We start from the raw sequence: 14,319 nt of genomic DNA on the forward strand, positions 1-14,319 counted from the left end.
AAATTATTGTCCATCTGATATATATATCAGATGGAATATATATATATATATATATATATTGCAAAAAAGAAGAAATGAAGAGGAAAACCTATACTATATATTATACTACACCATGCTGGCTGTCTTTCTTCTCCTCAAGGTGAAAGTTTACTCCTTTTCATTCAGAGCTGTACTTTCACTGGTCTCCTTTTTGTAAACAAAATAAAACCTTTTTAGAACAATTGAGAAAATGTGAATGGATATTTGATGATATTAAGCAACTGAATGTTACATGATATTTGACGATGGGATTTTAAAAGGTGAACACTGGTATTGTAATTATATTGGCAAGCTTATTTAAGGGTATCTATCTTTTTGAAATGCAGACCAGGTTCCAACCCAGGCATATTACCAATTCTGCCTGTACAGAGAAATATTAATGGCTGTTCTACCTAATCACCAAGTTGTTTTGAAGACAATACATAGGTGTGAAAAGTTAATGCATTATGTATTGTACAAATTAAATGTGATTAAATACCAAATTATCTATCAGAATACAGGATATTAAAAGTCAGAATTAAAAGGGTCTGTAAAAAAAAGAAAGTCAAAATTAACTTTAGGGGGAAAAAAAATAGCTTTGAAAATATCTGTGGGAGTAGATGATTAAATTACCTAAGGAGTGAACACAGAGAAACTGTAAAAACTTCCCAGTAAGAGATCATCTTAATGTAATACTGCTAAGTTCTGCTGCACCTGAATATTTTCTAACATATAAGTCACATTTAGCATTATAGGAGAAATATTAATATCATCATTATAAGTGTTCTGATTTATTGGAGCATTCCAGACAGAATTTTTAAATACTTAAAGGTTTATTTTCAAGTACTGAAATACTTTAAAATCCTCTCAAATGCCATTTAAAATGGTTTGTGCTACTCAAAGTGATCTAGGAGTGATCTCCTAGCACAAGAAAAATCCTATTCCTGGTATTTTATCACATTTGAGACAATAAATGCCATTCCATGTAAGGTTTCCTAAGTCACATTCTTTCAAGGGAACCAGAGAGAGGGTTTAACTTTGTATGTAGCCAAATTATGCTGCCTATTTGTAATATGTATCTATAGTACAACCTAAGAAATAGATGAATTCAAAGTTCTCCTAAAATTAGGTGGCAATACAACAGTCAATAAACAACCATGGTGGGCAACAGTGAGAGCAAAACATGGTCTGAGACAAGATCATTCCCTTTGATAAGATCTCTTTTACTGGAATAATGGCAAAAGATTAATAAAATCTAAGCAGGAAAGTTTTCACTCACTCTGAGCTTAATCTCCTTAATTAAAAGGGATTAAAATAAAATGGTCCGACCCATAGAGGAGGAAACCATGCCAGAGGATATTCAGCTCAGAAAAAGCATTGTGAGGATCAACTTAGAAAGGAAGGGCATAGTTTTCAGTCATTTCATGAAGGCATTCTTTTTTTATTCCCCTACATGTATCCCAAAGTTTTCTAAATTAAAATTTTAAGTGATTTCTATATTTAGTTGATATAAGCTGTGCAAATTTTCAAAGCTTCTCTATGTTCACTCTTTAGGTAATTGCATCATCCACTCTCATAGATACCTTTATGCTGATGACCCAGATTTATTTCCCTAACCCTAATGTGCTCCCTCCAAAAGTTCCAGATGCAAACAAACTTTCTTGGCATCTCCATTTGGGTGACTAAAATAGGCATCTCCAACTCAACATGACAAACAGAATTCTTGATTTTCATTACCTGAAATGTGTTAAGTTTCTCCCATTTTCATAATTGGTATTATTCCCCCAAATGTTCATATCAAAACTTGAATCATCATTGATCCATGTTTCTCTCACCTTCTACATTCACTCCTTCAGGAAGTCCAACAAATACATCCCAAAGCCACCCACTCTCTCTCTCTTTCCCATCTCTTCTGGCCACCATTATATGAGTTAAACTATGTCTTAGTCTCTTTTTTTTTTGCTTTCATTCTTTTCATTCTTTTCTCTCCCTTCAGTTCATTCTCCACAAATGGATTTCAGATTATATATCGTCAGGTCATGTAAAAATTTTCCACTGGCTACCCGTTTACTTAGAATGAATGCTGACTCTCTGACATGGCCCTTTCAAGGCTGGCCTGGCCTCACACATCTCTCTACCTAAAATAAGTAAACAAACAAACAAACAAACAAATAAATAAATAAATCTCACACACATATGCTCATTATACTACACCATGCTGTCTGTCTTTCTTCTCCTCAAGGTAAAGGTCTACTCCTTTTCATCCAGAGCTATACTTGCACCGGTCTCCTTTTTGTGAATGTTCTCTTTCATATTCATATTTTTTTTCATTTTTAACAAATCAGTTCAAAATTCAACTTCTAAAAGTGGCTTTTCTTGACTATCCACTATTATTACCCGTTTAAATTTTCTTTTACATTTTCTTTGTTAAAGTCTGTTTGCCCGTTATTAATGGAAGGTAAGCTCCCATGGGAGCAAAACTTGTCTGTTTGGTTCACAATTATTGCCTGAACACTTAGAACAATACCTAACACACTACAGACTCTCAATATACATTTGTTGAATGAACAGCATATTGAGCTTAGCATTAATATTACTGCATGTAGAAAACATTCCAAATAGAGAAATCAGATGAGTATTTTACAGGATGTGGAAAAGGATGAGAAAACAGACTGAAAGGCTTGAAATTCATGACAAAGCAATAAAATAAAACATAAACTGAACTCTTTAAGAAGTAGTACTGGATGAAGAAGGAAAAAAACATGAGACTGTTTGGATAGATGTCAATGAATACTGTAGATGGGCATGCCGTACCTTATCAAGAGTTTTATATATTGACCAAAGTTAAGCCCCACTGTCTTCTGAAACAATTGTTTCTTAGTAAGGCAATAAATGATAAGCAGATAGGCTTGGTTCTACTCCATGACCCTTTTCTTTTTAATTTGCACTATTTTTTTAATTAGTTGTTGATGGACCTTTATTTTATTTATTTGTATGTGGTGCTGAGAATCAAACCCAGTACCTTATGAATGGTAGGCAAGTGTGCTACACTGAGCCACAACCTCATAATTTGCACCATCTGTTGAAGAATTTTGCCAGGATTAAGAAATAAATAAAACAAAAGTTCTCTCTTGAAAAAAAAAAAAAAAACTTTGGCCACAGCAAATATATAGAATGGTGTTCAAGTCTTAAGATAGTCAATTAAAAATTACAAAGAAATTTTTAATAATAAGTTAGGAAACAATTTTGTTACGAAACATCTCTTTGAAAAATAAAATTTTCTTCCTCAATTCTTAGTTCACCTTTGTATTAAAATGCTACATTCTCGTTATGTTCAGTGAAATAATTAAATCTAAAATTAGCCATTCTTCTGTTTTCATGAGTTACTTATTAGTTATTAAAGCAAATGATGAATTAATTTTTAAAATGATAGACCTCTCCAATTTCTCCACCCCCCCGCATGGTGCTGAGTACTGAACTCTTAGCTTCACACATGCTAGACAGCACTCTAGCTAGACTCCAAGCTAGACCCCCCCCATCCTCCAATTCAACTTATAATTGAAATGTTTATTCATTCACACACACACACACACACACACACACACACACACACACACAGTGTTAGGAATCAAGACTAGGGCCTCACTCATGCTAGGCAAGCACTCTACCACTGAGCTACATCCTCACTCTGAAATATTTTTTAAAACAGTCAACTCAAAGCAATCTATTATAATTTATCATATTAGACATTTAATTTCAATACTGAAAGTATTGAAATCAGCTTGTCTAATCCTTGGCTTTACAGATAAATTTAAATTCACTTAATTTTTACTATTCCTTCCCGTTTTTTGTTTTTAAAAAAATCCGTTTAATTAAAATAACAACATGCCACAAATTATTTAAAATGCCTACCAGTAACTATTAGCTTTTCTTCTAAGATTTATAATTTCATGATCTTATGAAAAAAAATGAAATTTAGTCATGTAATTTTTTTTCAGTGAAGCAATAACAAAATATTAATTGTTTAGGTTGGTTTTTTTTTTTTTAACTTTTCAACTCTTTAACTGTTCCACAATCTTAACAATGCTCTCCTTTTAGTTTCTTTAGAAACTAAAGATGTTAGCCTTACAATATCAGGCTGAATTTAACACGGCACAAACTCTATCCAAGGAATAAAATGAATAAAGTATGAACTAATGATGGCACCATTTTCAGTAATACCACACACTATATATATGTGAAACGCCACTACAGACAACAAATGCAAAGTGTTAAGATTTAGCTAGTCAACTAATTAGAACCAAAATGTTAGTCTTCTTCCATAAACAAAAAGCAATTCAGAAAACAGAAGGCTCCTAAGTTTTAATTGAGAGAAATGTTTCTCCCCTATTAATGAACCCATGGCAAGAAAACATTTATTTCCTGATTATACATTTTCTTTACCTCATACCAAACCAAGTCTGTTCCTTAGTTCTCCAAAGTCTGACAGCCAGACACAGAAATGAAAAATGAAGTGAATTCAGTTCATACTGGAAGTTTTAAAGTACATTCTCTAAAACAATTTTGGTTTTAAAAATCAAATTAAAAATACCTGCTCTGAGATAATTCTGAGACATAAATATATCAAAATAGATTCTTGACTATTAAGAATATATATAACTAAAATGAACAAACAGAAATTTAAAAAAAAAATAAGCCTGCTTCCTAAGGCTATATCTAAAAGGAGAATAAAAATACCTGCCTTAACTCGTTCATAGAATTGTTTTAAAAAGTATAGAGTATTAGATGCAAAAACAAGTTTCTCCTTCTAACATCCAAATAATTAGTTTGGTAATAATCGCAAAGGTCACTAGTCCTCCCATCCTCTCAGACTCTGTCAAACAGCTTCCCAGTTTTTCCATGTGAACACACCCTATCACAGTCTAGCTGTTGTGCTTCAGCACTCACACCAAAACCACGTTCTTCCCAGGAGCTGCTCCAAGCCAAGGACAGAACACACCAGGGAAGCTAGAGAGAAACCATTCGTACTGTGAGGAACTGTGTTAAAAGGCAATCTTTGCTTCACTATACTCTGACACTGTTCCTATCCAACTTTCCTTCCTTCCCTCCCTCTTCCCATTCACAGATATCACATCTGAATCACAGTCTTCTTTCCCCATAATTCTTTAAATTCTCCTGTTAATCTTTCATGGTGTTTCTTCCTCAGTCTTCATTCAATGTCCAATTCCATCTTGGAAGCTGCTTATCAGAGAACCTAAACTAACAAACTGAATAAAAAAGCCTCACATATAAATGCACCACACTGAATAAAAAAGCCTCACATATAGATGCACCACACTGTGAATTTCAGAACATCTACGATAAAGGAAAACAATCTTTTAAGTTTTTATATGGAAAAATATTGAGTTATCAACAAAAGAAAGAGGATAAAATTCTCATCAGACTTCTCATCAGCAACAATGGACACTAAAATTTAACATAATGATATTAATTAACTGATATAAAAAGTACAATATAAAAATGTCTGACCTAGAATTCTATATCCAAATAAACTAACACCAAAAATTTACAAATTTGATATTCCATATATCCTTTCTAGTGAATTTCAACAAAATAAGACACTTAAAAACAAACAAAAAATCCAATAGGACAGATGGTCTAGGATCCAGATGGAACAGGAGAGCAATCCCAAAAAATCTGTAAAAGAGCAGATTCTCTTCATGGGCCTAGAAAGAAAACAGTCTGTTTTGCAGCAGGAGGACAAAGGCTCTCTCCAGAACAAAAGTCCTTAAAAAAAATTATACACACACACACACACACACAAGTTCAAAAGAAAAGATGTGAAAAGAAGTTTTTAAAACTTGGGATATGATGTCATATATAACTAAAAAGAACAAATAAATAATTTTTAAAAATTGGGATATGATAAAGAAGTGAGTACTGGCCCCAAGGCCAAATTGTCCAAGGATAAAGCAAACTAAAATTATCATTATTTTAGGCTATTATTGGTGAATGAGTGAAGAAAGAGAAAGTTAAGAAAAAATTACTGATTTGACCTTGAAGATCCAAAGCATTCTCTTCTGAGTAACCCAGAAATTATGTCACTGTAACTTATAAACAAAAGTTTGTACAAAAGTACAAACTTAATACATAATTTGGTATAATAGTGAATAATATTTAAATGATTATATCAACACAAGTGCTATTTAATGATTTCCAAATTTTAGATCAACTATGGAACAATTACAGAAGGGCTATACTTGCATGCATAATACAGTTATTAGCAAACTTGAAAATATAACTGTATAGCTAACAGAAAGTAGTACATTGGCCAGGGTAGAAGAAGAAGGAAAGTAGAACTAAGGGCAGGGATATTAACAGAGATTGTTACCAAAATCACAGTCTTCCATCTCAAGGAACCAAGCCACAAATTGATAAATCAATTTAGTAAAAGAGGAATTAGAGATATAAGCATATTTTCCAAAATTCTAGAACATCAGAATTAAGAATTGGGAAATTTTTACAATCTTAAATTGTTTAAAACCAAATAAACAAGAGAGACTATTTAGGACATAGAGCTGAGGATAAAAAGTAAGATAAGATACATTCTATTATTTGATTTGTTTCAAATTTTTATATTACTTTAATAAAAATATTTCAAAACTAAATGTTATTTATTGTATAAGTCCAAGTACGATAAGTTACTCAGCCTACAGCAAGCAAGCCTTCCTAACTTCTACTACATTCTTATTCTATACTCTCCCTGCCTCCCCAATGATTTTGCTTCTTCAGTTTGTTCCAATTCTCTATTGTTTGATTTGCCTCCTTCTCCATCCTTTCCTTTTACCTTAAGCCATGACAGGCCTCCCTTTTCTAGCACAAACAAAAAATTCAATTGATTGGAATGTTCGAAATAATGTCTTTCCTATTTCTCTTGTACTTTTCATTCCATCTTTAAAAAACAGTCTATTTCCTCTGAAATCTAGCTTTTTTGTTATAGCAGACCACAAGTTGCTGTCACAAAATACTATGAACTGGGTAAACTTATGAACTGCAGAAATTTATTTCTTACAGTTCTGGAGGCAAATATGTCCAAGACGATAAAGACGCTAATGAATTTGGTTTCCAGAGATGGTTAGCTTTCTAACTCACAAATAATGCCTTCTTGCCACATCTTTACATGGTAGGAGGGGTTAAGTTCCCTGTGCTAATGAAAATACCTGACAAGAACAACTTAAGAGAACAAGTTTATTTAGGGTTCATGATTTCTGGAGTTTGGTCCATGGTCAGCCAACTCCATTGCTCTGGGCCCAAGGTGAGAGAGAACATCATGATGGAGGAGGAAAGCTGCTCAGTTTATGGTCACCAAGAAACAGAGAGAGGGAAAGAGAGACCCGGGTGGGGGGCACACATAAGAAATTACAGACAAAATATCCCAAAGTGAACACCCCCAGTGATCTACTTCCTTCAGCCAGACCCAATCTGTCCACAGTTACTATCCAGCAATCCATTCGAATTACTACTTTGATCAGTTTATGGCTCTCATAATCTAAATATTCACCTCTGACCATTGCTGTGTTACATATCATGTTTCTAACACATAAACTTTTTGGAAGATACTTCATATCCAATCTATAACACTCCCATGGGCCTTTTTAAATAAAGGCACAAATCCCATTTCTGAGGGTTCCACCCTAATGACTCAATTCTATCCCAAGAGCCACTAACTCTTAATACTCAGACAGTTAGAGAGCACCATAACTCATGACTTGACAGACATTAAAGACAATAAGTTTATTCCTATGCTCTCCTACCTTAATTCATAGATTGTTAGCTATTAAATGCTTTTATGTGCCTTGCCCACCACCCTAAGAACAGCCTTATCAGCTTCAAAGACCTGGTGTATCTCTGGGCCAGGATGCTCTTGCCATGACTCTTCAAGGACAAACAACATAAAAGATAAAAATTGAGGAGCCATCAAAACAGGACATTCCTAGGGCCTTTGTTATTTGCCATGATTTATGCTCTCTTCTATTTCCCACTTATGTGTTCTCTTAACAGCTATAGCAATTCATCACAAGACAGAGATGTTTACACAGAATGTGGCACTGATATAAAAAACTTACATCTGACTTCAGGACAACTGACCATGCCTTTCTTAGAGTTACAGTACACTCATAGAAAAAGAAAAACACACCTGTGAAATGTACCTAAAGCTAATTAATATTTCTAAACCTTAGCCTTATGCAAACAGCCCTTTTACCAGAATAAAACTGGCTCTCTTTTACTAGGGAAACCAGCCTGACACTCTCCAGTCAGTGCTGTATCTCCCTTCTCTTAGGAGAAGGACTAATAAAAGCCTTTCCTGTCTGTTTTCTCACCTGACTTGTTTTACGTCACTGAGTCAGCATTCTGGTGTGTAGCACCTAATACCTTGGGGGTTAGAATTTCAACATGAATTTTGAAGGGACACATTTAGACCACAGCAAACAAACTTTAATGTAATCATGTTTCTACAGTTCTCATTTCACTTAATATTTTACCCAAAGCATTTATTTTACCCAAGATTTACCCAATCTTTCTTTCTACCCTTTTTCTCTAAGGTGGGGATGGTAATGGAAGAAGAAAAGAAATACTTCACAAGACCAGGGTTCCAAATAACGTCTGAGAAATGCTAGCATGAAGTGTTCCAATTATAAATGCATCACTGCTGTGGTTCAAGAATATTTAATCTTCTGTCTTTTGCCACTGAAAAAAAAAAGCCAAGTAAATAACTAAAAACAACCAATTGCTTATGAGTGTTATGATACTTATTAGTTGGGCTTCATTGTCTTTCCTTTCATAATCATTTGGTTGCACAAGACTAATAATAGGACACAAGCCTAAAACTCTCTAAAGATACTGAGTCCAAAGCTCAAAATGACACATTGCTTCAATATGTGTCAAATTATCCTGTATCAAATCCAACATGCCCCACAGAAAATAGTAAAGATCTTAAGAATTAAAATGAATAGTAAAAAAAAACAACCCATAGATGATCAAAAGTTCACCATTAGACAGTGTCCTGATTTTCTTTACACTATAAACAATTTTGACTGTTTAAAATATATTTAAAGTATTAAAAGTATGCTATTGCTTTGGGTCATTTATGTCCATTTGTAAGATAATCAAATCAGAAAGGCCCACATCATAGTTATTGGTACAAGGAAAAAAAAGCTAATTTATGGAGCCATATTTATGGAAAAACTAGCTGATTTTTATTATCATCAATGCCAAACAATACTTTAAATCAATTAAAATTATTTCATTAAGCATAAAGTTACTTTCACATTTGCTACAATCATAGTAAATATATTTCTTGGCATAAAGATAGTCTTTTGGGGGGTTTAAAATATCCCAAGTGCAAGATTATGTATATAAAACTCCCATTATTGTTTATGTAATAGTGGATTCATCAAATTAAAATAGTTATACTATCTAGAATAAAATAAAATGGAAATAATTTACTCATAAGATTCATATTTAAATCATCTTTATTTACAAAATACTATCCTGAGAATTATAATTTCATTAAGCTTCAATTTGAGCAAAAGTATAATCACTTAAGTAACAGCAGTTACTTAAACTAAAAATAAGAGATAAGTCAAATTACTTTTGAAGAGAGATCAAAAATATTGTCAGGTTTCTTGTTGTGGTTCTGGATGTTCAGTAGCAGGCTCATTTGAAGGCGGAATCAACCCTGAAGGGAACTCACTTCTACTTTCAGAATGTGGGGGTGAGGGGAAAAATCCAGCTCTTGGGGGAAGAAAATGAGGAAAACCCCTCGGTGAATAAGCATTTCTCACTGTTTAAAGAGATTGGTAAAAGACATGTTTAATTTAAACTGTAACTATAGCCCTATTATATTTATAACTTCCAACACCTATTTTTATATTCAAATGGTGTCAAAAGAATAAGTATTTGATCTATTTTACATTGAGAAAAATACACTTTCTTCAATTATATATGATTAATGATAATATTATTAATTTTAAACACAATTTATCCTAACTTTTTTTTAAAAAAGAGAAAAGAATTATTTCAAAATATGCAAAACTGACTTAAAAACATTAATAGTTTCCCAGACTTAATATTCAGATTAGTGATTCTGACTTGATACTATACTAAAACATTTCCAGTTAAACCAACAACTGTCTTAATATTCCTCAAAATTTATTTTAATTCATCTTAACTAAAAATAGAGAATAGAAGAATGACTACATCAGAAAACTAATATGCTTTTGTCTATTATTTGGTAATCATAACTTATTCTGCAGTAACCTATAGTTCTGAATGGTAAAGTATGACTATTAAAGCAAAGAATTCAGACAGGGAGTTGTGGTTCAGCGGTAGAGCATTTGCCTAGCATGCATGAGTTACTGGGTTCGATCCTCAGCACCACATAAAAATAAAATAAAAGTGTCCACCTATAACTAAAAACAATAAAAAATTAAAAAGCAAAGAATTCTTTTTTTCATATATAAGACCATGAAAAAATTTCAATAAATCAACAAATAGGCCAAACATGATAAATGCATCTTAGGTGTTAAGTAAATAGGATCATATGAGACTACTACTTATGAAAAAAACTTTTTAAAATACTTCAGCCACTAATTTCAATTCTGAAATATGATTACTTTAACTGTTGAAATATTTTCTAACAAATAATATACAGATAACTTTAGTCTTAATATAAGACTTGCAAAAAGTCAATGACTTTCTGGATTACTCACATTCAGAAATAATTCCACATCATTAAGACAAATCAAGCTTAATCACTTCAGTCACTTCAACCAGTAATTAATACCCTTACCCTGTAAGTCATTTTTCAGCTATGCTTCAAAATATTTCAAGCCTAGATTAATCCAGATCTCTGGCTCTATTTTGCCTATACCTGAAGCCTTATTATGGTCAACTGATGGCTGGCTGCCTTTTTATTTGGAAAAGTAATGGCACACTTCACTAAACATTAAAAAAAAAAATATTATTCCACTGTACTATTTACTACCAGAATAGAAAAATTATCATCTGATTTACTATGCAAAGCACATATTAAGTTTAAAAAAAAAAAAAAAAAAAACCTACTTGGGAATGGAGGGGGTGGTGGGCCAGGTAGAAAATAATCTCTGGATGCTCCATACATGTTTCCTGGAGGTGGAGGAGGTGGAGGAAAAGAAGGTCCTCTTCTCATGAAATGACTCCTTGGGTCCACTGGAAACAATGGACCTCGGATTGGAGGAAGAGGTGAAAAACCAAAGCGAGAGCCAGTTGCTTGGTTTTCAGCAGGCAGAGATGAATCAGGCACATTTGAATTCTGAAACAAATTGACAAGTTACAGTCACTAAAAACAACAACAAAACTTGCAATAGCTTTCCTAAAAATCTTAGGTTTGGAAGAAAGCACATAGGCTCATGTACAGAAAGTATCTATGACAGTCTTAGAAAGCTACAGAGAAAGATTCAGTTTTCCACTTAAACCAACAGCTAAATTTTAGCTACTATTAAGTATTTTATTAACTTAACAGAAAACAACTTCAATCAATAAAGTATATTCTGGTTAAAGATAAAACAGATATAGTCCAAGAATATCAAAATTACAATCTTTTATCAAGCAGATATTAAAACACAAGAAAGAACAAGATGCATATATTTTCAAAGTATCCAAAACCAATATTGTAATTGTGGTAAACAAAAGTGTACTGTCACGGTTTAGATGTGGTATCCCCCAAAAGCTCACATGTGAGACAATGCAAAAAGTTTCAGAGGAGAAATAATCGGGCCATAGCATTAACCTAATTAGCTAATTAATTCCTGATGGGATTAACTGGGTGGTGGCTGGAGGTGAGTAGGGTATGGCTGAAGGAAGTGGTTCATTAGGGGTGTGACTATGGGGTATATATTTTGTATTTGGAGAGTGGAGTCTGTCTGTCTGTCTGTCTCTCTCTCTCTCTCTCTCTCTCTCTCTGCTTTCTGATCATGATGCAAGCTGCTTCCCTCCACCACACTCTCCCCCACCATGATGTCCTGTCTCACCTTGAGCCCCAAGGAATGGAGCCAGCCTTCTGTGGGCTAAGACTTCTGAAACTGTGAGCCCTCATATAAACTTTTCCTTTTCTACAGTTGTTCTGGTCTGGTCTTTTAGTAACAGCAGTGAAAAAGCTGACTAAAACATCTACTTTATGACACTCAGGTTAAAATCAAAGAGGGAAATCTAATCTTGTAGTCAACTAGTAAACTAACTCAAATCTCTGGCCTGCAAGTTGTACTTTATCTCCACAGGTTACAATTCAGAAAATAAGAAGCTTTAATGCTATATAGAAAGTTTATTTGTTAAAAGAGAGAAGCAGCTTTATATTCTATTCTAGTAAGCAAAGAGATTAGAAGACTCTTGAAAACATGAATAAAATTCCAGTTTCAATACTTACATCAAGATCATCTTTGGTATCATTTGTACTGGATTCCATTTCTAAAGACATAGGCCCATCTAGAAATTAAACCATGAAAATAATTAAACCATGAAAAATACATGATTTATCACTACATATGTAGATTATTTCCAGATCACAAAGGACATTGACATTTTCTCATTACCCTTGATGGCAAAGAAACCAGTTTGACACCTGCATTCTGTATTCAGGCACCAAGTACAGCCTGACAGCCATGAAAACTTTGGCAGAAAGAATTCTGCAACAGTCTATGGCAAGTGATTTCTCCAGCTGATTCCTAAGCAACCCTACAGCAGCAGCATCATAAGGAGACATATGGGAAGTAGCACCCTTCTCTTCTCTCCTTTTCTCCCTCCCTTTTCTTCCTTCCTCAAGTGATATAGTGTAGCCATTTGAAGCCCCTGTTTTTAAATGAATGTTCCTGGACTTTATCATCAAAAGCAGTTCAGTCCCCAAGGAATAAACGCTAACTTCTCTCTGGCCACATCTACCTTATTTCTCTAAGCTTTCTCATTTAGTCACTCTACATCGGTCCTTGGATGTCTTTAAGGCTTCCAGTCCTCTCATCTAGTCTTCTCTCTTCCCTTCTTTCCCTAATTGAGTAGACTTCAAAGTCAATCACTTCAGCCAGAAGCACAGTCATTTTTCAGCTGTGCTTCAAAACATTTCAAGCTTAGATTAATCCAGATCTCTGTCTCTACTCCTGTACTTTGCCTATACCTGAGACACCTAGTACTGCCAGGAGTGGGAAAAAAAAAACGAGTTATGTGGTCTGGCACCACTCTATCATACTTCCAGCAGCATACTTCCATCTTCTAAGCCAGCTTTCTCCTTAGCAATTCAAATCTCCATTCTCTTCAAAATTGCATGGTACACTCCTTTAATGTTTGTGATAAACATAAACATGCTGCAGCTATATTTTTATGATCTTTCCTCCTACTATCATGGAAAAGGATCCTTCTAGACAATCTATGATCCAGAGTCCAAAATCCCTCTCCCTCCAGCTTCCTCAGGGATCTTCCCCTCTCTGTGGGCTTCTTTCTGTCTTTCTGCTAGGTTCTAATCTCTCCTATTTAAGACTGAGAAAGAAAAAGAGAATCCTTTTGTAGCTCCCTCTCTTCTTCACAATCAAGAACTATTCTTTTCATAAGAAAAAAAGAACTATTCTGTATATATTGTTCTAAATTTCTCCCCTTTTGCTCTCATTTTACTGCAATTCATTTGCAACAACTACTGATCCACTGAAATTATTTTCCCCAACATCTGAAAATCTATTTATGTACTAAATTAAAATAGATGTAATTAGTCCTCATTTTACGTTACACTAGTTCCTCTCTTATCTAACATTTCACTTTCTGTGGTTAGTTATTCACTGTAAACTATGGTATAAAAATATTAAATGCAAAATTTCAGAAAAAAAGCAATTCATTTTTAGATTATCTACCTTTGAGTACATGAATACCATGTACTCAAAAAGAAGTACCATTCCACTCTTCCTATCTAGGATATAAATCATTACTTTGTTCAGTGAATCCGCTCTCTATATACTGCTGGTATACATGTATCAGCAGAGCATATGTATCAAGCTATGACTTGTGCTACCTTTTTCATTTTTTGCTCATGCTTAGTTTTTCAAGTTCCCTGAAAAGCAGCTTTAATGATACCCCCTTAATACAGTTTTTCTGCTCTTTCAACTAGATGGGAATTCTCCTTTTCACTGAACAAAGCATACTCTCTACTGGGACTTACTATTCTGACTTGTACTAATAAATAAACATATATATTTATTTTTCTCCCTACTGAATTATTAACATCTT

At 33.7% G+C, this 14,319-nt stretch overlaps 1 protein-coding gene across 13 annotated transcripts in view; it reads right to left on the bottom strand.

The window, feature by feature from the left end:
* Mia2 (MIA SH3 domain ER export factor 2) overlaps positions 1 to 14,319 on the bottom strand; it is a 166,234-nt gene that overhangs the window by 52,207 nt on the left and 99,708 nt on the right. For 12 of the 13 annotated variants that reach the window (XM_040275089.2, XM_040275087.2, XM_040275086.2 and 9 more), the window contains 4 exons: positions 12,482 to 12,540; positions 11,143 to 11,371; positions 9,671 to 9,862; positions 8,493 to 8,766 (listed from right to left, as the gene is read on the bottom strand). In XM_040275089.2, coding sequence (XP_040131023.2) covers positions 9,696 to 9,862; positions 11,143 to 11,371; positions 12,482 to 12,540 — 455 coding nt within the window. In that variant the 3' untranslated portion in view covers positions 8,493 to 8,766; positions 9,671 to 9,695. Of the gene's footprint in view, positions 1 to 8,492; positions 8,767 to 9,670; positions 9,863 to 11,142; positions 11,372 to 12,481; positions 12,541 to 14,319 lie in introns of those variants that run through there. The other variant, XM_040275088.2, reaches the window with a different exon arrangement.

The sequence above is a fragment of the Ictidomys tridecemlineatus genome, chromosome 5 (assembly GCF_052094955.1).
Source record: "Ictidomys tridecemlineatus isolate mIctTri1 chromosome 5, mIctTri1.hap1, whole genome shotgun sequence".
NCBI classification, from domain to species: Eukaryota; Metazoa; Chordata; class Mammalia; order Rodentia; family Sciuridae; genus Ictidomys; species Ictidomys tridecemlineatus.